The sequence below is a fragment of the Bombina bombina genome, chromosome 6 (assembly GCF_027579735.1).
Source record: "Bombina bombina isolate aBomBom1 chromosome 6, aBomBom1.pri, whole genome shotgun sequence".
Classification (NCBI taxonomy): domain Eukaryota; kingdom Metazoa; phylum Chordata; class Amphibia; order Anura; family Bombinatoridae; genus Bombina; species Bombina bombina.
This window is the reverse complement of record NC_069504.1, coordinates 447,196,541-447,223,960: the sequence shown is the minus strand read 5'-3', so window position 1 is coordinate 447,223,960 and position 27,420 is coordinate 447,196,541. Positions and strand designations below refer to the sequence as shown.

Genomic DNA, 27,420 nt, shown 5'->3' with positions numbered 1-27,420 from the left:
AGTCGATATTCAGGGGGTTAGTGTTAGGTTTTTTTAAGGGTGTATTGGATGAGTTTTATTTTTAGGTTAGGGACTTTGGTCTTGCAAAAGAGCTAACTGCCCTTTTACGGGCAATGCCCATCCAAATGCCCTTTTCAGGGCAATGGGGAGCTTAGGTTTTTTTTAGTTAGTATTTTATTTGGGGGGTTGGTTGTGTGGGTGGTGGATCTTACTGTTGGGTGGGTTGTTTGTATTTTTTTTTTTCAGGTAAAAGAGCTGATTACTTTAGGGCAATGCCCCGCAAAAGGCCCTTTTAAGGGCTATTGGTAGCTTAGTTTAGCCTAGGGTTTTTTTTTATTTTGGGGGTGCTTTTTTTTATTTTAATAGGGCTATTAAATTAGGTGTAATTAGTTTAAATATCTTGTAATTTATTTATTATATTCTGTAATTTAGTGTTGTTTTTTTTTTTGTACTTTAGCTAATTTAATTTAATTGATTTAATTGTTAATTTAGTTAATTTATTTAATTATAGTGTAGTGTTAGGTGTTAGTGTAACTTAGGTTAGGTTTTATTTTACAGGTACTTTTGTATTTATTTTAGCTAGGTAGTTATTAAATAGTTAATAACTATTTAATAACTATTCTACCTAGTTAAAATAAATACAAACTTGCCCAAACTTGCCTGTAAAATAAAAATTAACCCTAAGCTAGCTACAATGTAACTATTAGTTATATTGTAGCTATCTTAGGGTTTATTTTATAGGTAAGTATTTAGTTGATATGATATGATAGGAATTTTATTTAGACTTTTTTAAAATTATATTTAAGTTAGGGGGTGTTAGGGTTAGACTTAGAGTTAGGGGTTAATAACTTTAATATAGTGGCAGCGACGTTGGGGGCAGCAGATTAGGGGTTAATAAGTGTAGGTAGGTGTCGGCGATGTTGGGGGCAGCAGATTAGGGATTCATAAATATAATGAAGGTGGCGGTGGTGTCCGGAGCGGCAGATTAGGGGTTAATAAATATAATGCAGGTGTCGGCGATGTTGGGGGCGGCAGATTAGGGTTAATAAGTGTAAGATTAGGGGTGTTTAGACTCGTGGTTCATGGTAGGGTGTTAGGTGTTCCCCATAGGAATCAAAGGGGCTGCGTTTTGGAGTTTTACGCTGCTTTTTTGCAGGTGTTAGACTTTTTCTCAGCCGGCTCTCCCCGTTGATTCCTATGGGGAAATTGTGCACGAGCACGTACGACCAGCTCACCGCTGACTTAATGTATTTAGAAAGAGGGATGAGAGAGCGCTGAAAGCAGAGAGGGAAAGACCACACCCAAAAGAAAACAGGATGATATTAATAGTCCCCAGAGAAATACTAGAAAAGAGATCATGTTTTAAGTTTTTATTCTTCCTGCGCTAAAGGTCAGAACTAGTCTGAGACTAAAGCTAAAACCGAAAGGGTGGATATATTAAAAATAATAAAATTAATAAATGGATATATATATCTAAAGATCAGATTTAATTTGTAATTCCATAAATTATTAAAACTGGATATTGAAATAGATAGAGGAAAAAGAAGGGATAATTATTAGTGTATAGAGTGAGTTAGTATAGGCATGATGGAAATAATATTAACACAATGTTTGAACGATATGATAAAAACACGTCTGAAGCATCTATATACTATATACTGAAGTATCTGTAGCTATATTAGGGTTTATTTTATAGGTAAGTATTTAGTTTTAAATAGGAATCATTTATTTAATTATAGTAATTTTATTTAGATTTATAAAAAATAGATTTAAGTTAGGGGGGTGTTAGGGTTAGACTTAGGTTTAGGGGTTAATACATTTAATATAGTGGCGGCGATGTCCAGTCGGCAGATTAGGGGTTAATAATTGTAGTTAGGTGGGGCAGCAGATTAGGGGTTAATAACTATAATGTAGGTGTCGGCGATGTTAAGGGCAGCAGATTAGGGGTTCATAGGTATAATGTAGGTGGTGGCGGTTTCCGGAACGGCAGATTAGGGGTTAATAATATAATGCAGGTGGCGAGGATGTCGGGGGCGGCAGATTAGGGGCTAATAAGTGTAAGGATAGGGGTGTTTAGACTCGGGGTTCATGTTAGGGTGTTAGGTGTAGACTTAGAAAGTATTTTCCCATAGGAAACAATGGGGCTGCGTTAGGAGCTGAACACTGCTTTTTTGCAGGTGTTAGTTTTTTTTTCCAGCCGTCTCAGCCCCATTGTTTCCTATGGGGAGATCGTGCACGAGCACGTTTTAGCCAGCTTAACGCTACCGTAAGCAACACTGGTATTACAGTGAGATGTGGCGCTAAATTTGCTCAATGCTCACTTTTCTGAGGTTACCGCAGCCATTCAGAAAACTTGTAATAAAAGCGTTGTTTAAAGTGAGCGCTGGAAAAAAAAGGCTTGTTAGCAACGCATTTTTTTACCGACAAAATTCGTAATCTAGCCGATAATTTTTAAAACAAGCTTTGTATTTATTTGTGCCTAGGGCCACATCAGTTTCTTTAGCTTTTTGGCTAAATCTCCTGATTACCAACGTTTATTGAAGGCAGGATAGTCTTTTCCATGATTGCATGACTAAGGGTATAGTACCCGAAACGTTAATACATTTTAATTTCTGAGAGTGCTGTGGACATACTGTTTTGTTGCACTTGTCTGAGAGCTTGACAGTGAGCTCTGGTCTTCACATGCACTCTTACATTGAATGGACATTGCTGTTTTCCCACTTTCCGGAAGTACCAAAACACATTATTGCCATTTTTCTACATGAGTTTCTTCTTCTTGGGTTTTCAAGAATGAAGATTATATTAAATAAATGTACAAGGCAGCAACATACTTTCTCTAAATTCTACCTCTTTGATGTGCTTGGTAGGAAAGTACTTCTTAGTGTTTTATAAAAAGCACATTTTCTTTTTGTATAACTTGCCCACAAGGAAGTAATTGTAGAAAGAAACGTGTGAGAAGATATGCTATGCAAAACAGAAAATAAAGTGTTTTCAAGAGGTCAGAACTTCTCAAGAAGTGCTTTCTGACTGAATGGAATTCTGCTGTTGAAAGCTGTCGATGCAACGTATTTGTGGCGTTTATGAGGCAGAAACCCCTTGAAAATCTATGAGAATCACTTTACTTAGTTCATCTGATTGAATCAAGAAGAAAGTGATGTCAATGGTCTCCTCCTTCTGGCAAACATCAACCGAAAGGGTCTGTAGATTTTCAAGATAGTGGGTATCTTTTGATTAGGTATCCTGTAACTGGTCCCACATCTATAAGCTTGGAAGAAGTACATGAAGCATTTAAATATTTATTGTTTGTTAGGAGCTGAAAATGGCCGCCAAGCTCCCCCCACCTATTGCGTGTATATTACGCTTGACACTTTAATACATTTTCCTACTTGCACACACTGATATGTGCATGTGCAATTTGAAATAGCTAACTAAAAAATATGTAAATGCGCACTGCTAAACTGTCATACAAGAAAACTAGACAAGAAGAAAGTTGTGGGTGCTTTCTCCTGATGCTATAGTGAAAGAAATATGGAGGCTGTTTGCTTTGTATTTATGTATGTATTTAGACTTTGAAATAATTCTGGGCGTTTTTCTGATTGTTTAGAAGCTAAGTACGGAGATACCCAGTGTTTTTAAATAACTGTTGCAGCTGTGTGGCAACAGATTAGATAGTAGCCAATCCCTTTGGCCCTTCGGGGGTTTACAGTCACTCTTCAGCTTGGTGATTAGGGAACTTCTTTAGTTGCCACACGTGTTCCCATGGCAATAGTCTCCCTATTTGTACTTGCTTTGCACGCTATATGAATACAATAGCTTTTCACTGCTCATCAAGAGTCACACTTTTTTACTTATGTTTTACCTAATTTATTTTGTAAAACTAAATGTTAAGTTTTATTTCATACCCGTATTGCACGGTATTTACATTTCAGGATATTGTGCTTTCATGGCTGAAGTGTGCTTAGGGGATGTTTCTCTTATTTTCCCTTAGTTTCTAATCAGCCATACTCATCTCTAAAAGGGAAAGAGACAACTGTGCATGAAGTAAAGAACCCACAGAATGAAAAGGAAAACAATTAGAATGACACTATTTAAATTGTTAGCAAGGCAATGTCTAGTGGTCAGTCATTTTATTTCCAGTGTTTTTTTAGCATAGTATTTTTTCTATAGCAGTGACACCCTTAGATCATGACTGCAATCCAGATAAAGACTTAGCAGTTAAAATATCTAGTATGAAAAGCTGGTCAGGGCAAGATAGTCCCCTAACTGCAAGAGAGAAATTTTAATAGGAATGTGCTTTTGTCTCCTACGTTAGCAATCAATACTGAATATGGCCACCAGTTGCAGTTGGTTATTTATGTTCTTGTGTGTTTTGGCTGGATATGTTCTTGTGAAAGTGGATTTGCGCAGATCTTAGTGTGTTGCACTTTCACAAGAAGAAATCTGTCTCTATAATAGGTGAATGCGGTGGCCATATTCGGAATGGACATTCCTAATTATTAATGAAACTTAACATGTTTTTACTTTTATTGCTTGACAGTTTCTGAAACATCTCATGGTGCAGTGTGTAGGTATCTATGGTACCCCAACCACAGGCAAAGACAGAGGAAAAATAGGCAATATAGTGTACACATAGAGTTGTCAGATGTCCCCTACAATAATACTGGACAATCTGTTAGTCACTTGACATGAGTGTCTGGGGTCACGCAATGCTCCCCCACCAAAGCGCTATCTTAGACCCAACTCTTGATCCTACTACGTATATTTTTTGCAAATAAGCATTCATTTTACCCCCTGGCTGCCAGTAACATACAAACAATAATTGTACCTCTTTGCTTGCCAGTGGCACATTTAAACAGTTGAGGATGTTATCCCTTGAGTGACCCTCACTTCTTTCTGCTCCATAGTTAAACCAAAATTCATTAAAATTATGGGAGGAGATAAAAAACTGAAATTAAAATCCTCCATGTCTCAAAATTAAATCAGTGTAGCTCCATAGTTGTAATGCATTGAGGTATATGAAACCTTTTACATTTAACACTCAGGATTCTTCCAGTATTTTTGTGAAGATATTATTGGACAGCCTGCTAAAATACGAGTCGGTACAGACACCTGGCAACACTATGGAGTCAATTTTTCAAAGCGTCAACTGAAAATACACTTGAACCCCGTATTGTATTTGTCGCGAGATTGATCCGCAGTAGTTATTAAAGCGTCAAGATCAGCAAATGTTGAAATTTGTTACGTAAAATATGATCCTGTGATCTCGATCTGACGCTGATGGATGCTTGCGTCATTACAGATGTTTTGAATTCAGATTTGACTCTATTTGAGCCTTTTCCCAATTTATCAAACATTTAACAGGTACGCTCACGTCTATTCTGACGCAGCATACCTAGTTTTAAATCCGCCACCCTTGAGGTCGCGGATGCCATAGAACTCAATGGGAGTCTGAAAACACAGAAAGCTTATGTTCGATGCTGCAAGAGAATGAGGTATATTACATTATAAAAGTAAATTAGAAACTCTTAAAATTGTATACCCTTTCTAAATAAAACAATATTATTGCTCCACATTTGGTGCACTAGTAGATATAGGGATAAAAATGAAAAATACATGACTACTTATGGATTATGTTACAAATTTGTCTCTCATTACAAAGCAAGGGGACAATATTATTTCTACAAATTTGTTGAAAAGTTTTGCCCTAAACTTGTTGCACTCATAAATATAGAGATAAAAATGAAATAGATACACAACATAATATTGCTAACTTTGTTTTTATTTTTTTGGAAATATCTATGTGCACCATGTTTAAGCCATGTAATACAAGTCCCACTCAACACTTTTCACACCAATTATGACGCAAACTCCTAAATAACCCACACACTAGTGAAATTTTCAACCACTTTTGATTGTAATATGCATAATCACATGGTTTATGACATCAGCCAATCTGATTCAAATATACCTTTTTAACTATCACTAACAAATCAAATTGCTTGATAACTGTGTCATTGATCACTCATCAGAACTTGTGCCATTTGTTACATTGTGTATTATACTTTGAAAGTATGTTTATGTGAATTTAGAATTAAAGATAAACATTGATGCTGACATTAGGACACTCAGTGTAATATTTTTAGACAAGGATTTTAAAATTCGAATTGATGTTTGATTCAATATAATCTTAAAGGGACACTGAGCCCAATTTTTTTCTTTCATGATTCAGATAGAGCATGCAATTTTAAGCAACAGTCTAATTTACTCCTATTATCAATGTTTCTTCGTTCTCTTGCTATCTTTATTTGAAAAAAAGGCATCTAAACTCTGGACAGCATTTTTTTATTGGTGGATGAATTTTTCCACCAATCAGCAAGAACAACCCAGGTTGTTCACCAAAAATGGGCCGGCATCTAAACTTACATTCTTGCATTGCAAATAAAGATACCAAGAGAATGAAGAAAATTTGATAATAAGAGTAAATTAGAAAGTTGCTTAAAATTTCATGCTTTATCTGAATCACAAAATGAATAATTTGATAGCTTAAAGGAATAGCCCACCTAACATTAAACTCAATTATTAATTAAATTCAGATACAGCAGAAATTAAAATCACCTCTTTACTGTCATGCTATTTTCAGTGTATTTTTCCTTCTCTTGAATTTATTTTTCAGCAAGAAATGTCATCTTATATGCCAGCCTATTTTAGAACACCTGTGAAGGGGTGGTTTTTAAAACTAGATTGCAATCAGGAGGGGTTACACAGGTACAGAGAGAAAACTGGCCCAGCTCTTAAAATATCCATTGATTGCAAATAAATACATATGATACTCTGATTACATGTTATATTTATCATATAACAGATTTTTTTGTATAATAAATAAATATAAAAATGACTTTCTATGAGATATTGTTTGTTGAGGTATACATGTAGCTAATTCTTGGACATTAACAGTTGAAAAATAACAGATTAGCTTTAAAGAAATTTGCTTGTTCATGGGCAGTAATGAAATGGTATAAATAAAGTTGGGAAAAACCCGAATAACCGCGACATCGATGACTGTTAGTTAACACCAGTCCGATGCTCTTTGCACCATACTTGACGCGCATGTTTTTTACATTTTTTTTTTCCGAAATAAGGGGATCGTATTCAGATCCGCGTCAGCGATGTCTCGCCAGTGTATTGATGCCGACGAATGCACTGAGATTGACGCTTTGATAAATTGACCCCTATGTATACACTATGGGAACCATTTTCAAGGTTTACTGAAAATAGAACAAAGTAGCTGCACTATAAATATGTTTTATTATAAAATGAAGTCCATATATGAACACACACATACAAAGTCACATGATATCAGACACATTTCACTTTGAAGCATTGTGAGATTAAAAAACAAAACACCTTGAATTAACCCAGCAAAAATATAATTATTGACCTTTATTCATTAAATAATTGTTAATTCAACCCAACAAACATATATATATATATTCCTTTATTTATTAAATAATTGTTAATTCAACCCAACAAACATATATATATATATTCCTTTATTTATTAAATAATTGTTAATTCAACCCAACAAACATATATATATATATTCCTTTATTTATTAAATAATTGTTAATTCAACCCAACAAACATATATATATATTCCTTTATTTATTAAATAATTGTTAATTCAACCCAACAAACATATATATATATATATATATTCCTTTATTTATTAAATAATTGTTAATTCAACCCAACAAACATATATATATATATATTCCTTTATTTATTAAATAATTGTTAATTCAACCCAACAAACATATATATATATATTCCTTTATTTATTAAATAATTGTTAATTCAACCCAACAAACAGATATATATATATTCCTTTATTTATTAAATAATTGTGGTTCACAAAAGTCTTTTTTCAAGAGTTTTTTCCTTTATGAATGGATTGATTGAAAAACTAAGAGCGATGACAATCGTTCCTTTTACAAATGTAATCAGATGCATAAACAAGGCTGGAAAAAAGTAGTAAAGTTACTAATTTGTGTCTACAGATTATAGTTGGTTGTCACTGCATTTTCCTCATGTTATCATTACTGGTTTATTTTTTTGTATTGTAGAACTAATGTTGCAAGTAGTGTGTCATAGAGGCCTTAATATTAACACCACTATATGGAAATATTGTTACTGCACAAATATTGCCGAAAAGCCTTTTGTGCAGACAGTAACATTTCAGAATGGATTCTACCTGTGGATGCTACAAAGTTATATTGCTTTGCAATGTGTTGTAGCACTGTTTGTCATCCAAAAGTTTAACGCCACCTCTTACTCAAGCCTTAAAGGGATATAAAATGCAAAAATAATATGTTATTTCTCCAACATAGGTGTGTCCGGTCCACGGCGTCATCCTTACTTGTGGGATATTCTCTTCCCCAACAGGAAATGGCAAAGAGCCCAGCAAAGCTGGTCACATGATCCCTCCTAGGCTCCGCCTTCCCCAGTCATTCTCTTTGCCGTTGCACAGGCAACATCTCCACGGAGATGGCTTAGAGTTTTTTGGTGTTTAAATGTAGTTTTATTCTTCAATCAAGAGTTTGTTATTTTAAAATAGTGCTGGTATGTACTATTTACTCTGAAACAGAAAAGAGATGAAGATTTCTGTTTGTAAGAGGAAGATGATTTTAGCAACCGTTACTAAAATCGATGGCTGTTTCCATACAGGACTGTTGAGATGAAGTAACTTCAGTTGGGGGAAACAGTGGGCAGACTTTGCTGCTTGAGGTATGACACATTTCTAACAAGACTTGGTAATGCTGGAAGCTGTCATTTTCCCTATGGGATCCGGTAAGCCATTTTCTTAGTTTTAAATATAAGAATAAAGGGCTTCACAAGGGCTTTAAAGACTGGTAGACATTTTTCTGGGCTAAAACAATTACTTTATAAGCATATTTAATGGTTTATAACTTTGAAGAGTTATTTTAATCTTGGGAATTGTGTTAAAAAAACGGCAGGCACTGTATTGGACACCTTTTTCACTGGGGGCCTTTTCTAGTCATAGGTAGAGCCTCATTTTCGCGCCACTAATGCGCAGTTGTTTTTGAGAAGCAAGGCATGCAGATGCATGTGTGAGGAGCTCAGATCCACTGAAAAAGCTTATTGAAGGCGTCATTTGGTATCGTATTCCCCTCTGGGCTTGGTTGGGTCTCAGCAAAGCAGATACCAGGGACTGTATAGGGGTTAAATGTAAAAACGGCTCCGGTTCCGTTATTTTAAGAGTTAAAGCTTTCAAATTTGGTGTGCAAATTTGGTGAATTTTGAACAATTCCTTCATACTTTTTCACATATTCAGTAATAAAGTGTGTTCAGTTTAAAATTTAAAGTGACAGTAACGGTTTTATTTTAAAACGTTTTTTGTGCTTTGTTATCAAGTTTATGCCTATTAACATGTCTGAACCATCAGATAGACGATGTTCTGTATGTTCGGAAGCCAAGGTTCCTCTCCATTTAAATATATGTGATGAATGTGACAAACAAAGTAGGGACAATGATGCCACTGATAATAATGTTGCCCAAAATGATTCCTTAGGTGAGGGGAGTAAGCATGGTACTGCATCATCTCCTTCTATGTCTACACCAGTCTTGCCCACTCAGGAGGTCCCTAGTTCATCTAGTGCGCCAATCCTCCTTACTATGCAACAATTAACGGCTGTAATGGATAATTCTATTAAAAACATTTTAGCCAAAATGCCCACTTATCAGCGAAAGCGCGACTGCTCTGTTTTAGATACTGAAGAGCATGAGGACGCTGATGATAATGGTTCTGACATGCCCTTACACCAGTCTGAAGGGGCCAGGGAGGTTTTGTCTGAGGGAGAAATTTCAGATTCAGGAAAAATTTCTCAACAAGCTGAACCTGACGTTATTACATTCAAATTTAAATTGGAACATCTCCGCGCTCTGCTTAAGGAGGTGTTATCTACTCTGGATGATTGTGACAATTTGGTCATTCCAGAGAAATTATGTAAGATGGACAAGTTCCTAGAGGTCCCGGTGCCCTTTTCCTATACCCAAGCGGGTGGCGGACATTGTAAATAAAGAATGGGAAAGGCCCGGCATACCTTTTGTCCCTCCCCCTATATTTAAGAAATTATTTCCTATGGTCGACCCCAGGAAGGACTTATGGCAGACAGTCCCCAAGGTCGAGGGGGCGGTTTCTACTCTAAACAAACGCACTACTATCCCTATAGAAGATAGTTGTGCTTTCAAAGATCCTATGGATAAAAAATTAGAGGGTTTGCTTAAAAAGATGTTTGTTCAGCAAGGTTACCTTCTACAACCAATTTCATGCATTGTTCCTGTCACTACAGCAGCGTGTTTCTGGTTCGAAGAACTAGAAAAGTCGCTCAATAAAGAATCTTCTTATGAGGAGGTTATGGACAGAGTTCAAGCACTTAAATTGGCTAACTCTTTTACCTTAGACGCCACTTTGCAATTAGCTAGATTAGCGGCGAAAAATTCAGGTTTTGCTATTGTGGCGCGCAGAGCGCTTTGGCTAAAGTCTTGGTCAGCGGATGTGTCCTCCAAGAACAAATTGCTTAACATCCCTTTCAAGGGGAAAACGCTGTTTGGCCCTGACTTGAAAGAGATTATTTCAGACATCACTGGGGGAAAGGGCCACGCCCTTCCTCAGGATAGGTCTTTTAAGGCTAAAAATAAACCAAATTTTCGTCCCTTTCGCAGAAACGGACCAGCCTCAAATTCTACATCCTCTAAGCAAGAGGGTAATTCTTCTCAAACCAAGCCAGCCTGGAGACCGATGCAAGGCTGGAACAAAGGTAAGCAGGCCAAGAAGCCTGCTACCGCTACTAAGACAGCATGAGATGTTGGCCCCCGATCCGGGACCGGATCTGGTGGGGGGCAGACTCTCTCTCTTCGCTCAGGCTTGGGCAAGAGATGTTCAGGATCCTTGGGCGCTAGAAATAGTTTCTCAAGGTTATCTCCTGGAATTCAAGGAACTACCCCCAAGGGGAAGGTTCCACAGGTCTCAATTGTCTTCAGACCAAATAAAAAGACAGGCATTCTTACATTGTGTAGAAGACCTGTTAAAAATGGGAGTGATTCATCCTGTTCCATTAGGAGAACAAGGGATGGGGTTTTACTCCAATCTGTTCATAGTTCCCAAAAAAGAGGGAACATTCAGGCCAATTTTGGATCTCAAGATCCTAAACAAATTTCTCAGGGTTCCATCGTTCAAAATGGAAACCATTCGGACAATTCTTCCTACCATCCAGGAAGGTCAATTCATGACCACGGTGGATTTAAAGGATGCGTATCTACATATTCCTATCCACAAGGAACATCATCGGTTCCTAAGGTTCACCTTTCTGGACAAGCATTACCAGTTTGTGGCACTTCCATTCGGATTAGCCACTGCTCCAAGAATTTTCACAAAGGTACTAGGGTCCCTTCTAGCGGTGCTAAGGCCAAGGGGCATTGCAGTAGTACCTTACTTGGACGACATACTGATTCAAGCGTCGTCTCTGCCACAAGCAAAGGCTCATACGGACATTGTCCTAGCCTTTCTCAGATCTCACGGGTGGAAAGTGAACGTAGAAAAAAGTTCTCTATTCCCGTCAACAAGAGTTCCCTTCTTGGGAACAATAATAGACTCCTTAGAAATGAAGATTTTTTCTGACAGAGGCCAGAAAATCAAAACTTCTAAGCTCTTGTCAAGTACTTCATTCTGTTCTTCTTCCTTCCATAGCGCAGTGCATGGAAGTAATAGGTTTGATGGTTGCGGCAATGGACATAGTTCCTTTTGCGCGAATTCATCTAAGACCATTACAACTGTGCATGCTCAGACAGTGGAATGGGGATTATACAGACTTGTCTCCGACGATCCAAGTAGATCAGAGGACCAGAGATTCACTCCGTTGGTGGCTGACCCTGAACAACCTGTCACAAGGGATGAGCTTCCGCAGACCAGAGTGGGTCATTGTCACGACCGACGCCAGTCTGGTGGGCTGGGGCGCGGTCTGGGAACCCCTGAAAGCTCAGGGTCTATGGTCTCGGGAAGAATCTCTTCTCCCGATAAACATTCTGGAACTGAGAGCGATATTCAATGCTCTCAAGGCTTGGCCTCAACTAGCAAAGGCCAAATTCATAAGGTTTCATTCAGACAACATGACGACTGTTGCATATATCAACCATCAGGGGGGAACAAGGAGTTCCCTGGCGATGGAAGAAGTGACCAAAATAATTCAATGGGCGGAGATTCACTCCTGCCACTTGTCTGCAATCCACATCCCAGGAGTGGAAAATTGGGAAGCGGATTTTCTGAGTCGTCAGACATTTCATCCGGGGGAGTGGGAACTCCATCCGGAAATCTTTTCCCAAATAACTCAATTATGGGGCATTCCAGACATGGATCTGATGGCGTCTCGTCAGAACTTCAAGGTTCCTTGCTACGGGTCCAGATCCAGGGATCCCAAGGCGACTCTAGTAGATGCACTAGTAGCGCCCTGGACCTTCAACCTAGCTTATGTATTCCCACCGTTTCCTCTCATTCCCAGGCTGGTAGCCAGGATCAATCAGGAGAGGGCTTCGGTGATCTTGATAGCTCCTGCGTGGCCACGCAGAACTTGGTATGCAGACCTGGTGAATATGTCATCGGCTCTACCATGGAAGCTACCTTTGAGACGGGACCTTCTTGTTCAAGGTCCGTTCGAACATTCGAATCTGGCCTCACTCCAACTGACTGCTTGGAGATTGAACGCTTGATTTTATCAAAGCGTGGGTTCTCAGATTCTGTCATTGATACTCTTATTCAGGCTAGAAAGCCTGTAACTAGAAAAATTTACCATAAAATATGGAAAAAATATATCTGTTGGTGCGAATCTAAAGGATTCCCATGGAACAAGATAAAAATTCCTAAGATTCTATCCTTTCTACAAGAGGGTTTGGAGAAAGGATTATCTGCAAGTTCTTTGAAGGGAGAGATTTCTGCTTTATCTGTTTTACTTCACAAAAAGCTGGCGGCTGTGCCAGATGTTCAAGCTTTTGTTCAGGCTCTGGTTAGAATCAAGCCTGTTTACAAACCTTTGACTCCTCCTTGGAGTCTCAATTTAGTTCTTTCAGTTCTTCAAGGGGTTCCGTTTGAACCCTTACATTCCGTAGATATTAAGTTATTATCTTGGAAAGTTTTGTTTTTGGTTGCAATTTCTTCTGCTAGAAGAGTTTCAGAGTTATCTGCTCTGCAGTGTTCTCCTCCTTATCTGGTGTTCCATGCAGATAAGGTGGTTTTGCGTACTAAACCTGGTTTTCTTCCGAAAGTTGTTTCTAACAAAAATATTAACCAGGAGATAGTTGTGCCTTCTTTGTGTCCGAATCCAGTTTCAAAGAAGGAACGTTTGTTGCACAATTTGGATGTAGTTCGTGCTCTAAAATTCTATTTAGAGGCTACAAAGGATTTCAGACAAACATCTTCCTTGTTTGTTGTTTATTCTGGTAAAAGGAGAGGTCAAAAAGCAACTTCTACCTCTCTCTCTTTTTGGCTTAAAAGCATCATCCGATTGGCTTATGAGACTGCCGAATGGCAGCCTCCTGAAAGAATCACAGCTCACTCCACTAGGGCTGTGGCTTCCACATGGGCCTTCAAGAACGAGGCTTCTGTTGATCAGATATGTAAGGCAGCGACTTGGTCTTCACTGCACACTTTTACCAAATTTTACAAATTTGATACTTTTGCTTCTTCGGAGGCTATTTTTGGGAGAAAGGTTTTGCAAGCCGTGGTGCCTTCCATCTAGGTGACCTGATTTGCTCCCTCCCATCATCCGTGTCCTAAAGCTTTGGTATTGGTTCCCACAAGTAAGGATGACGCCGTGGACCGGACACACCTATGTTGGAGAAAACAGAATTTATACTTACCTGATAAATTACTTTCTCCAACGGTGTGTCCGGTCCACGGCCCGCCCTGGTTTTTTAATCAGGTCTGATGAATTATTTTCTCTAACTACAGTCACCACGGTATCATATGATTTCTCCTATGCATATTCCTCCTTTACGTCGGTCGAATGACTGGGGAAGGCGGAGCCTAGGAGGGATCATGTGACCAGCTTTGCTGGGCTCTTTGCCATTTCCTGTTGGGGAAGAGAATATCCCACAAGTAAGGATGACGCCGTGGACCGGACACACCGTTGGAGAAAGTAATTTATCAGGTAAGTATAAATTCTGTTATCATTTTATTAGTGTACTATTGCTTATATATAACTGTGGTTATCCCCTGCAAATGGATTAAACACATAGGTAAATTCAGCTCTAGAGCAGCAATAAAGTGTTGGAAGCAGCTAGCTGAACACATCTGGTGAGTGGATGACGAGACGCTTTTCTTGCCACCAATCACCATCTAGCCCCAGTAGTATAGGATGTGTACAAAAAAAAATTCCCAACAAATTATTCCAAGAAAACAAAGTACATATAAAAATAGAAATGAATTTGAATGTCTTAAAACTGCATTCTCTATCTGAATAATGCAAATTTAATTTTGACTTTCATATCCCTTTAATGACCTGCAATTCTTACTTACAATAATGATTTCTGTTACAACATTATTGCCTTTTGATTTCCTATGCTGTGGTGTATGGTAGCATCAGCATCATTGTTACAATAACTTTTTTACGTGTAGATCACAAGTGTTGCAGTGACATTGCCATAGTGCATCTACTATGGCTAATTTTCATAGGTTGTTGGTAATATCCACATTAGTTTGTTTGCACCTTATTGAAGATTTGTCACTGAAACTTCTGAAACATTTTTATTACCAGACCATATTACAGTCTTTATAATAAGGATAAAAAATATTATACAAGGCAAATCAGTGGTGCTTTTTGGCCAATACCTCTACTGTTATTACACCAATGTTTTTATTTTATTTTTAAGAACTTCATTATAATTTTGCACTTTCATTATTAATTTTGCCTTCTTTTACTGTAATTTAAATCTAAAACTTCCAGTTTTTCCACTGCCCTAAAAAAGCTTGAGTGCATTCCTTAGAATTCAAAACCTAATCCTACTTGATATGATGCATAGTGATTGCTTTATGTGTACAGTAGCTAATTTATCTGTCTCTATTTGGCCCAGGGAGATAAGATCAATAACTTTTAAGAGGCTTTTATGGGCATTTGTGCCAGGAACGCAAACCAATGTGCATTTTGCTAACACAAACATAGTTATATCTTATCACTCAAATGCTTCCCTTTCTTACCTTTGTCTCTATACAATACGTATAAAGAATTATTGAAAATTAACATTTTCGAACTTTATCTCTCCCCTCCCCACCCAGAGTGTAATTTCTGCTGCTGGCTGTGTTTACATAACTTGTCAATAGCCTATACTTACGTATAGAAACGTTCAGTATAGATAGGTATACCACAGGCAAAATTATCTATTTCACATGCCGAAATAAAGGTAAATGAGCTATTTGTAAACAGTTTAATACACTCCAGCAGGTAAAATGGATAATTGGAAACAAATTAAAGAGGAGAAAAAATGAGGGTATACTGTCACTTTAAGCATAGAAGTTGCTTATTTCCAAGGCACTTACATTTTTTGCTCTACTTCTAGGTTTTTCGCACAGACTTGATAACGGCTATGAAAGTTCCTGACTCATACCAGTTTAATCCAGATGATTTCTACATACTAGCTGACCCTTGGAGGCAAGAATGGGAAAAAGGGGTCCAGGTTCCAGCAAGTTTAGAAGGAGTACCTCAACCGGAGGTTAGGTAAGTGAAGAGTTAAGTGAACTATGTATTATTGCAAAAATCATTTAATCAGTTTACATCATTTTATATTTAAACCAGAGAGCTATAGTAGCACTAATTTATTTTGATTATTCCAATTTTCCATCAGTTATTTGCTTTTACGATTAGAAATAATGTGTCTAATATTTTTAATTGCCAATAAATCCTTAAAATAAGACCACATTTGTGGCATACCATGAAATTAAAGGGACACTGAACCCAAATTTTTTCTTTCGTGATTCAGATAGAGCATGCAATTTTAAGCAACTTTCTAATTTACTCCTATTATTTTTCTTCGTTCACTTGCTATCTTTATTTGAAAAAGAAGGCATCTAAGCTTCTTTTTTTGTTTCAGACTCTGGACAGCACTTTTTTATTGGTGGATTAATTTATCCACTAATCAGCAAGAATAACCCAGGTTATTCACCAAAAATGGGCCGGCATCTAAACTTACATTATTGTATTTCAAATAAAGATAGCAAGAGAAGGAAGAAAATTTGATAATAGGAGTAAATTAGAAAGTTGCTTAAAATTGCATGCTCTATCTGAATCACGAAAGAAAACATTTGGGTTCAGTGTCCCTTTAAACAACATTCACTTTAAAGGGGTTTGCCCTATTTTAAATATCATCGTTGTCAAATGCTCTTAAATTGGAAAGTATTTAAAATAATCTTTTATGAAGTGCTTAGGTGTTTTGTATATTCATAAACCCCAAGGTTGAACATGCTGTGATCTGAGATGTCTTTGAAGAAACTGCAGCGTGTCTGCAAAAAGAACAGGACACATGCAGGAACTGTTAGACTGTTGGCTCTTTCACTTCGCAGAGCTGATCTGCATCAGGCTGTTCTCTTCAAACAGTGCTGTGCTCTGGCTACACTGAGTATGACTTCCTTATTATAGTGCATCCGAAACAAAGTGTTGTTTGAAGAGAACAGTAAAATATGGAGCAGCAGTGCATTTACTTTTGACTGGCTCCCAGGGATTTTTTCACAAAACATTTTAAAAACTTAACAAAATGTATTTATTTTTTTGCAGCTAATTTGCAATGCAATTTTCAACTGCTGCACTATATTATAAAACTTAAAAAAATGCTTTATTCTCCAGTTAATCAGTACATTGCAATATTAAACTGGTGCTTTAGTGTAACTGCCTAATTTAACATTTCATTTTTTGCAAAATGATCTGCAGAAAAATTTTCACTAAAATAATCTCATCGCAGAAAGTGGACAAAAGTTCTGCCTTTGGGTTCATAAATCATGTTTTGTAACTTGATCTGTTGCAGAAAAAAAAAAAAGAAATTGTCAAGTCAATTAATCAGATCTCTTACACATACTTTGATACTAAATGATAGTCAGTGATCAATGCCTGAACAATGAACTTTTGTCCTTTAAAATCTTTGGAGAATTCTATATGTATCACAGACTTCTCAGGAAACGTATGCGTCATGCCCATTGCTAATTAAGTTACCAATATAAATGAACCTTCATTAAATGAGCTTGGTATTCTGACATGGATATATTTTTGGCTAATTTATTAAAGGGATACTAAACCCACATTTTTTTCTTTGATGATTCAGATAGAGCATGCAATTTTAAGCAACTTTCTAATTCACTCCTATTATTAATTTTTCTTTGTTATCTTGCTATCTTTATTTGAAAAAGCAGGAATCTAAGCTAATGTAAGGATTCCTACCTGCAATGGGTCTGGAGGACCTGGTCTCGGCAATCACAGAGCTTGCAGCGCTCCTTCAGTCTGTGTAGCAGCTGCGGTTGCGCGCTGCCTAGATTTAAAGGGCCAGTCCCTGATTATAGGAATTCCCACCTGGAGGACTTAGGTGCGGGAGTTCCTATAAAAGCTCACTCAGCCTATCACTCTGGGCTGAGTTATTGCTCTCTTACCTGCCTCCTGTGTATGCTCACCTTGTTCCTGAGACCAAGCATATTTACCTTGATACCTCTGTACACTCACCATGCTCCTGGGACCAAGCATACTTACCTTGATACCTGTGTACACTCACCATGCTCCTGGGACCACGCATACTTACCTTGATACCTGTGTATACGCACCGTGCTCCTGAGACCAAGCATACTTACCTTAATACCTGTGCACACTCACCATGCTCTTGGGACCAATCATACTTAGATTTATACCTGCTTATGCTCCCCTTGCTCCTGAGACCAAGCATACTTACCTTGATACTTGTGTATACTCACCGTGCTCCTGAGACCAAGCATACTTACCCGATACCTCTGTATGCTCACCTTGCTCCTGAGACCAAGCATACTTACCTTGATACCTGTGTATACTCACCATGCTCCTGAGACCAAGCATACTTACATTGATACTTATGTATGCTCACCTTGCTCCTGAGACCAAGCATACTTACCTGATACCTCTGTATGCTCACCTTGCTCCTGAGACCAAGCATACTTACCTTGATACCTTTGTATACTCACCATGCTCCTGAGACCAAGCATACTTACCTTGATACGTGTGTATGCTTAGCTTGCTCTTGAGACCAAGCATACTTATCCTGATACTTATGTATGCTCTCCTTGCCTTTGAAATCAAACTTACCCTGCTCCTACGTATATGCTCACCTATATCCTGAAAGTCAAGCAGAATAACATGATACCTGTGCATGCTCACCCTGTTCCTAAAGCTGTACCTACCTGGTATCCTGTAACAGTCTCACCAACAGTACCCGCTGGGTATCCTGTGCCTGCTGAGAAACCTGTGTCTACCATACCAGTGACAGCCTTCTTCGAACCACCTGTGCCTGCTGTACTTAATAGATACTCTGTGTTTCTCTCACCTGTTGACTACTCTAATCAAATACCAGTGTATTATGGACTTTGTTTCTATAAAAAGACTTTTAGTGATTTGCATAAGGCTTTTATTGTGATCCTCAATCTGCACTACCTACTGTTCCTTTTATTTATCAGTAAAGCTTTCAAGAAAGACTTTCATTGTTCTATGTATCTGTTCCTACATTCTGAGTTTCACACACCTTAACCCTCACAACTAAGGAGCCGGCCCATTTTTGATTCAGCACTCTGGATAGCACTTCCTGATTGGTGGCTACATTTAGCCACCAATCAGCAAATGAAACCCAGGTGCTAAACCAAAAATGGGCTGTCTCCTAAGCTTACATTCTTGCTTTTCAAATAAAGATAGCAAGAGAACGAAGACCAATTGATAATAGGCGTAAATTGCATGCTCTATCTGAATCACGAAAGAAACAATTTGGGTTTAATATCCCTTTAAGGTTCTGGAATCCATATAAACATTTTGATTAATTTCAAAGTAGTCCTACATTTATAGTGAATACTAATTAACCTGCAATTCTCTATCTATTGGGTTCTTGTAAAGCGCGGCTATTCACCCGTAAGGGTCTCAAGGCGTGAGGGTTGCAGTTCAGTCGAAGAGACAGTTCTTGAGGTCCTTTCTGAACTTAGTTAAGGTGGTAGCTTGTCTGAGGTGCAGCGGGAGGATGTTCCAAGTCTTGGCTGCCAGGTGAGAGAAGGATCTGCCTCCCGCTGTGGTTTTCCTGATGAGCGGGATGACAGCGAGGGCTTGGTCGGCTGATCGAAGTTGTCTGGTAGGGGTGTAGAAGGTAACGCGGTGGTTCAAGTATTCGGGACCGATGTTGTGGAGGGCCTTGAATGCATGGGTGAGAAGCTTGAAGGTTATTCTTTTGTTGATGGGGAGCCAGTGCAGGTCCCACAGGTGTTTGGTGATGTGGCATTGACGAGGGATGTCATGGATTAGTCTGGCCGAGGAGTTCTGGATGCGCTGTAGTCTCTTTTGGAGCTTGATGGTGGTGCCGGCGTAGAGTGTGTTACCATAGTCCAGTCGGCTGCTGACGAGGGCATGAGTGACAGTCTTCCTGGTCTCGGTTGGGATCCATTTGAAGATCTTTCGCAGCTGGTGAAGTGTGTGGAAGCATGCAGAAGAGACGGCGTTGATTTGCCGGTCCATGAAGAGCGATGAGTCCAGGATGACGCCTAGATTTCGTGCATGGTCGGTGGGGGTTGGAGGGTGTCCGAGGGCTGTGGGCCACCATGAGTTACTCCAAGCGGATGTGGTGGGACCGAGGAGGAGGACTTTGGTCTTGTCTGCGTTCAGCTTTAGGCAGTTGTAGTTCATCCAGGTGGCAACTGCTGTCAGCCCTTCATGGACGTTTCTCTTGGCGGTGGTGGGGTCACTGGTGATTGAGATGATTAGCTGGGTGTCAGTGTAGGAGACAATGTTGGGGTCGTGTCGTCGGGTGATGGCGGAGAGTGGGGCCATGTAGCTGTTGAATAGGGTGGGGCTCAGCGAAGAGCCTTGGGGTACACTGCAGCTGATTTCTGTGGGCTTAAAGGTGAAGGGTGGGAGTCTAACTTTCTGGGTTCTGCCGGTGAGGAAGGAGGTGATCCATTCCAGGGCTTTGTCGCATATGCCGGTATCGTGTAGTCGGTTGCGGAGGGTGAAGTGGGAGACAGTGTCGAATGCTGCTGAGAGGTCTAGGAGAATGAGGGCGGCAGTCTCTCCTCGGTCGAGTAGGGCAAGGATGTCGTCTGTGGCAGCGAGGAGGGCGGTCTCGGTGCTGTGGTTGCTCCTGAAACTGGATTGGGAGGGGTCCAGGGTGTGGTTGGCTTCTATGTAGTCAACGAGTTGCGCGTTGATGGACTTCTCAATGACTTTGGCCACAAAGTGGAGCAAAGAGATTGGGCGGTAGTTCTTCGGATCATTGGGGTCAGCCGTGGGTTTTTTCAGTAGGGGTTTTAATTCTGCGTGCTTCCTGTCATCCGGGAAGTTGCCGGTTTCGATGGAGCAGTTGATGGTGCTGCAGAGCTCGGGGGCGATGGTGTCACCCGCTTTGTTGAAAATGTGATGCGGGCATGGGTCCGAGGGTGCTCCGGAGTGGATCGATCTCATGATTCTGATGGTGTCCTCTGTGGTGAGGGGGCTCCAGATGGTCAGTGGGGGGTAGGCGGTGGTGTATTTGGGTGAGGTATCGGTGGGAGTTGGTGGGTAGGCGGTAGTGAGTGAGTTCTGGGGCGCAAAGCTGTCATAGATGTTGACAATCTTACAGTGGAAGTACATTGCAAGGTTATCACAGAGGTCCTGGGAGGGCGGGATGTCAGTGGTGTCTTCTCGCTGTTGGGATTGGAGAATTCCTTGATGACTGTGAATTGCTCCTTGCTGTTGTGGACGTTGGCATTGATTCCATCTTGGATAGCTGTCTTGGTGGTTTTGATGAGGTGGTGGTGGGTAATGATGGCTTCTTTGTAGGCTGTTTTATTTGAGGGGGTCTTGCTGGATCTCCAGGTCCTTTCCAATCGCCTGCAGTGGCGTTTGGAGTCCTGGAGGGCAGGGGTGAACCAACTAGCCTTGTTGGTGGGTTGGCGGTTGGACGGTTTCTTGAGAGGGGCGAGGGTGTTGACGCAGTCTGTGAGCCAGTGGTGGAGGTTGCGGGCGGAGGAGTTGGCATCTGTGGAGGTAGCTGGGGGGCACTTGTTCAGGGTGGAGTGCAGTTGGTCTTCGGTGATGTTGTTTCTGTGGGGTGGGTGGTGCTGCCGGAGGTGTGCGGTGGGTTTGTTGAAGGAAAAATATATGCAATGGTGGTCGGTCCAATGGAGTTCGGTGATGTGGTTGACTGAGATGTGGTTGCCTGCAGAGAAGATAGGGTTGAGTGTGTGTCCGGCTAAGTGGGTTGGGGAAATGACGAGTTGCTTTAGTCCGATGGTTCCAAGGTTTTCTAAGAGGTTGGCAGTGTTGTGGTCATTGGGGTTGTCTAAGTGGAAGTTGAGGTCACCAAGGAGGATGTAGTCTGTTGAGGAGAGGGCGTGGGGTGCGATGAGGTCGGTGATGGAGTCACAGAAGGCAGGACGAGGTCCGGGAGGTCTGTAGATGAGGGTGCCATGGAGGGTAGTGTTTGGACTGACCTGGATCTTGAAGTGTAGGTGTTCCAAGCCTGGTGAATGGTAGTCGGAGCTGGTTGTGACGTGGAGGGAGTGTTTGTGGATGATGGCGATGCCTCCCCCCAGTCGGTTGCTGCGGTCCTTGTGGGAGATCTTGTATCCATCGGGGATGGTGATGGCGATGTCCGGGGTTGATGTGGGGTTCAGCCAGGTTTCAGTAAGGAAGGCAACATCTGGGGAGGTGGAGTTGAGCAGGTTCCAGATTTCGACGGCTTGCTTGCGGACGGAGCGGGTGTTGAGGAGGATGCAGTTGAGGTGGTTGCTGTTGTTTTTGCGTGAGGTGACTGGCAGGTTAATGGTTCGGAGGGAGGAGAAGGCGTGTGAGGTGACTGGCAGGTTAGTGGTTCGGAGGGAGGAGAAGGCGCAGTTGCGGCAGGTGAAGGGTCCTCACCTTGCTGATTCAATATAGGAGCACTGTACACAACCTGTGTTCAAAGCAATAAATATATTTCACTGAATCTTACACACAAATGAGCTGGGTAAAGCAGAATGCCTGGTGCAGATTTACATTCACATTCTAATCCCATGTGAAAAGACATTGAGCAAACACCAGCAGAAGTAAACTTTTAACATGTGCGGGTTAGCGTGTGTATTACAAGTTGAAAGTAAACTGTTTGCGTGCAAACGAAAGCCAATATGTGCTAACTTAGGATATCGGCACCGCATTAACTTCTCCCCATAGACTTCAATGGAGCGTGCAAACTGAAACCCCCCCCCACATATCTCTCATGTACTAACCAACAGGAATTAGACCAGTAAACAAGGGGTGTTAGACCAGTGATGGCACCCCAAATATTTTGGAACTACATCTACCATGATGCTTAAAGTGAAGGTCAATTTACTAATATTGCCCCATGGCACTGCATAGACATTTAAAAATGAAGGGTTTAATTCATGAAAAGTTTTAAATTTATATATATTGAAGAATGTGTACCTATTTACCGCTGCGACGATAAGTGTAGCTCTCCCGTTCGCCATTTTGTCAAATTGATTGACAGATGACGATTCGTAAAAGAACTAATCCTTGTTGTCCCCCAGGCTGTGACGTTTAAGCAAAGGGGCTGAACGCCCCGGGGGGGAAATAAGGATTCGTTATTTTACAAATCGTCATCTGTCAATTATTTTAACAATATGGCGGGCGGGAGAGCTGCACTTATCGTTGCAGCGGTAAATAGGTAAAAAATCTTCAATATAAATAAATTTAAAACTTTTCATGAATTAAACCCTTCTTAATTTTTAAATGTCTATGCAATGCCGTGGGGCAATATTTGTAACTTGACCTTCACTTTAAGCACTCTGCAGTCTAGTTGAGCATCATGGGAAATATCCGAAACATCAGGGGTGCCAAGGCAAGCCATCACTGCATTAGACCAACTGTGCTAACCCAAAAGTAGTTATGAATATGTTACATTAGTATTCTTCCCATAGAAGAAAATGTTCTCTTTATTTTTAAATAGATATTTCTATATATATATGATGTATTTTTTGTAAAATATGTATCTATATACACAGTAAGTATATATTTATGTATATATATATATATATATATATATATATATATATATAGCTATATATAGGAATATATATTTAAAAATACATAGAACATTTTCACATTTTCCCCTATGTGAAGAACATTGTAATGTAAAATATTTACAGTGTATACACAGTAAAACACATTATTTAATATTAAAATTGATTAGAAAATACATAAGTATATATGTGTATATATTTATATACATAAATACAAATATAAACGTAAATATACATATGAACAAATATTTAGACATGTATATTATTATGTATGCATATATACATTATAGCCCTTTCCATTTAAATACCTTTGAAATATATCACATACTTTTTAACCCGAATTATGTTTTATTAATATTTATATGCATAATTTTTATTAAATAGTGTATATATAAGTGTAACAGTTTTTTTTAATGTATTTATGTTGTGTTTGGCACCACTTTTAATTTAGCTCTAACCCTTTATGCAAGGACTTCAGTCCCGCTAACCAGATAAGCCCACATTTAGTTTTTTCTTTCATCTTGTAATGTGAGTGCAAGTTAGTGTTGGCGCAATATTTCAATATTGCTAGCGCTCATGTTAGTGCGCCACTTGTAATCTAGCCCTTTATACACACACATATATATATATATATATATATATATATATATATATATATAGCTAATTGATACCGTTATCTGCATTGCCACCAAGACCCCTTGACCTTAGTTTGCTTCCAATCCCTTGTCTTTTTATTCACAATGAGAAACTAGTTTGATAATTAGCGCTGCGCAATCTGTTACTGCTCTACAAATAAATAATAATAATAACCATCAATATGCTGATCATAAAGTATAAAGACCTCTGAAGTACTGTAGGTCTAGATAATGTTATTTATAGTAAAACAACTTTTTGGCTGACAACAGAACTCAAGTGGGTGCTTATGTTTACTTAGTAAAATTCCAAGATGGGGTATTTGTCCATTCTGGCCCCTCTCCAGATACCCATGCTTGTAAGTTAGAGAGTGTATTGAGTATGAAGTTAGTGGTTCAGATGGAAAATTTGTGTATGTATTATTAGTATTGTAGTGTCTTTATAAAATCTTTTATATGTAACCACTGACTGTGCATAAACCTTTTTTGGAAATTTGTCTGTACATTGCACGATTAGTTATTCTTGTGTACCCATATAATGCTCTATTTCTATATGTTAAAATGGTTATTTGTACATGCAATCAAAGTTGCACTCCCATAAAAGAAACAGACATGGAGACTATTTTTTAGTGCCTTCAAATACAAATATGTTGTTCATTCCTTTTGTATATTTAGGTACATTAAACGATTTCTGGGGGGGGGGGGGGGGGGGGTTGTTTTTTTAGGTTGCAATTTATAACATTGCTTTGGCTTTTATTTTATAGAAGTTTACATTTTCACTTTATGAACTAATTTGTCTAGTAGCAGTATCATTGTATGGGATACCTCTCATATGAAATAACATTTGTCTAGTAGCAGTAACATTGTATGGGATACCTCTCATATGAAATAACATTTGTCTAGTATCAGTATCATTGTATGGGAAACCTCTCATATGAAGTAACATTTGTCTAGTAGCAGTAACATTGTATGGGATACCTCTCATATGAAATAACATTTGTCTATTAGCAGTATCATTGTATGGGATTCCTCTCATATGAAGTAACATTTGTCTAGTAGCAGTATCATTGTATGGGAAACCTCTCATATGAAGTAACATTTGTCTAGTAGCAGTAACATTGTATGGGATACCTCTCATATGAAATAACATTTGTCTATTAGCAGTAGCATTGTATGGGATTCCTCTCATATGAAGTAACATTTGTCTAGTAGCAGTAACATTGTATGGGATACCTCTCATATGAAATAACATTTGTCTAGTAGCAGTATCATTGTATGGGAAACCTCTCATATGAAGTAACATTTGTCTAGTAGCAGTAACATTGTATGGGATACCTCTCATATGAAATAACATTTGTCTAGTAGCAGTATCATTGTATGGGATTCCTCTCATATCAAATAACATTTGTCTAGTAGCAGTATCATTGTACCTCTCATATGAAATAACATTTGTCTAGTAGCAGTAACATTTTATGGGATACCTCTCATATGAAATAACATTTGTCTAGTAGCAGTATCATTGTATGGGATTCCTCTCATATGAAGTAACATTTGTCTAGTAGCAATATCATTGTATGGGATACCTCTAATATGAAATAACATTTGTCTATTAGCAGTATCATTGTATGGGATACCTCTAATATGAAGTAACATTTGTCTAGTTGCAGTATCATTGTATGGGATACCTCTAATATGAAGTAACATTTGTCTAGTAGCAGTATCATTGTAAGGGATACCTCTCATATGAAATAACATTTGTCTAGTAGCAGTATCATTGTATGGGATACCTCTCATATGAAATAACATTTGTCTAGTAGCAGTAACATTGTATGGGATACCTCTCATATGAAATAACATTTGTCTATTAGCAGTATCATTGTATGGGATACCTCTCATATGAAGTAACATTTGTCTAGTAGCAGTATCATTGTATGGGATTCCTCTCATATGAAATAACATTTGTCTATTAGCAGTATCATTGTATGGGATACCTCTCATATGAAGTAACATTTGTCTAGTAGCAGTATCATTGTATGGGATTCCTCTCATATGAAATAACATTTGTCTAGTTGCAGTATCATTGTATGGGATACCTCTCATATGAAGTAACATTTGTCTATTAGCAGTAACATTGTATGGGATACCTCTCATATGAAATAACATTTGTCTAGTAGCAGTAACATTGTATGGGATACCTCTCATATGAAGTAATATTTGTCTAGTAGCAGTATCATTGTATGGGATACCTCTCATATGAAATAACATTTGTCTAGTTGCAGTATCATTATATGGGATACCTCTCATATGAAGTAACATTTGTCTAGTAGCAGTATCATTGTATGGGATACCTCTCATATGAAATAACATTTGTCTATTAGCAATATCATTGTATGGGATTCCTCTCATATTAAATAACTTTTGTCTAGTAGCAGTATCATTGTATGGGATACCTCTCATATGAACTAATTTGTCTATTAGCAGTATCATTGTATGGGATACCTCTCATATGAAGTAACATTTGTCTAGTAGCAGTATCATTGTATGGGATACCTCTCATATTAAATAACATTTGTCTATTAGCAGTATCATTGTATGGGATTCCTCTCATATGAAGTAACATTTGACTAGTAGCAGTAACATTGTATGTGATACCTCTCATATGAAATAACATTTGTCTAGTAGCAGTATCATTGTATGGGATACCTCTCATATGAAATAGCATTTGTCTAGTAGCAGTATCATTGTATGGGATACCTCTCATATGAAATAACATTTGTCTAGTAGCAGTCTCATTGTATGGGATACCTCTCATGAAATAACATTTGTCTAGTAGCAGTAACATTGTATGGGATACCTCTCATATGATATAGCATTTGTCTAGTAGCAGTATCATTGTATGGGATACCTCTCATATGAAATAACATTTGTCTAGTAGCAGTATCATTGTATGGGATACCTCTCATATGAAATAACATTTGTCTAGTAGCAGTATCATTGTATGGGATACCTCTCATATGAAATAACATTTGTGTATTAGCAGTATCATTGTATGGGATACCTCTCGTATGAAATAACATTTGTCTAGTAGCAGTATCATTGTATGGGATACCTCTCATATGAAATAACATTTGTCTAGTAGCAGTATCATTGTATGGGATTCCTCTCATATGAAATAACATTTGTCTAGTAGCAGTAACATTGTATGGGATACCTCTCATATGAAATAACATTTGTCTAGTAGCAGTATCATTGTATGGGATTCCTCTCATATGAAATAACATTTGTCTAGTAGCAGTAACATTGTATGGGATACCTCTCATATGAAATAACATTTGTCTAGTAACAGTATCATTGTATGGGATACCTCTCATATGAAATAACATTTGTCTAGTAGCAGTAACATTGTATGGGATACCTCTCATATGAAATAACATTTGTCTATTAGCAGTATCATTGTATGAGATTCCTCTCATATGAAATAACATTTGT

The 27,420-nt window shown here is 38.7% G+C and overlaps 1 protein-coding gene across 1 annotated transcript in view; it reads left to right on the top strand.

The window, feature by feature from the left end:
- Positions 1-27,420, top strand: part of JADE2 (jade family PHD finger 2) — a 1,034,250-nt gene that overhangs the window by 440,392 nt on the left and 566,438 nt on the right. The window contains exon 4 of the mRNA XM_053717215.1: positions 15,625-15,782. Within this exon, the coding sequence (XP_053573190.1) occupies positions 15,625-15,782 (158 nt within the window). The remainder of the gene's footprint in view (positions 1-15,624; positions 15,783-27,420) is intronic.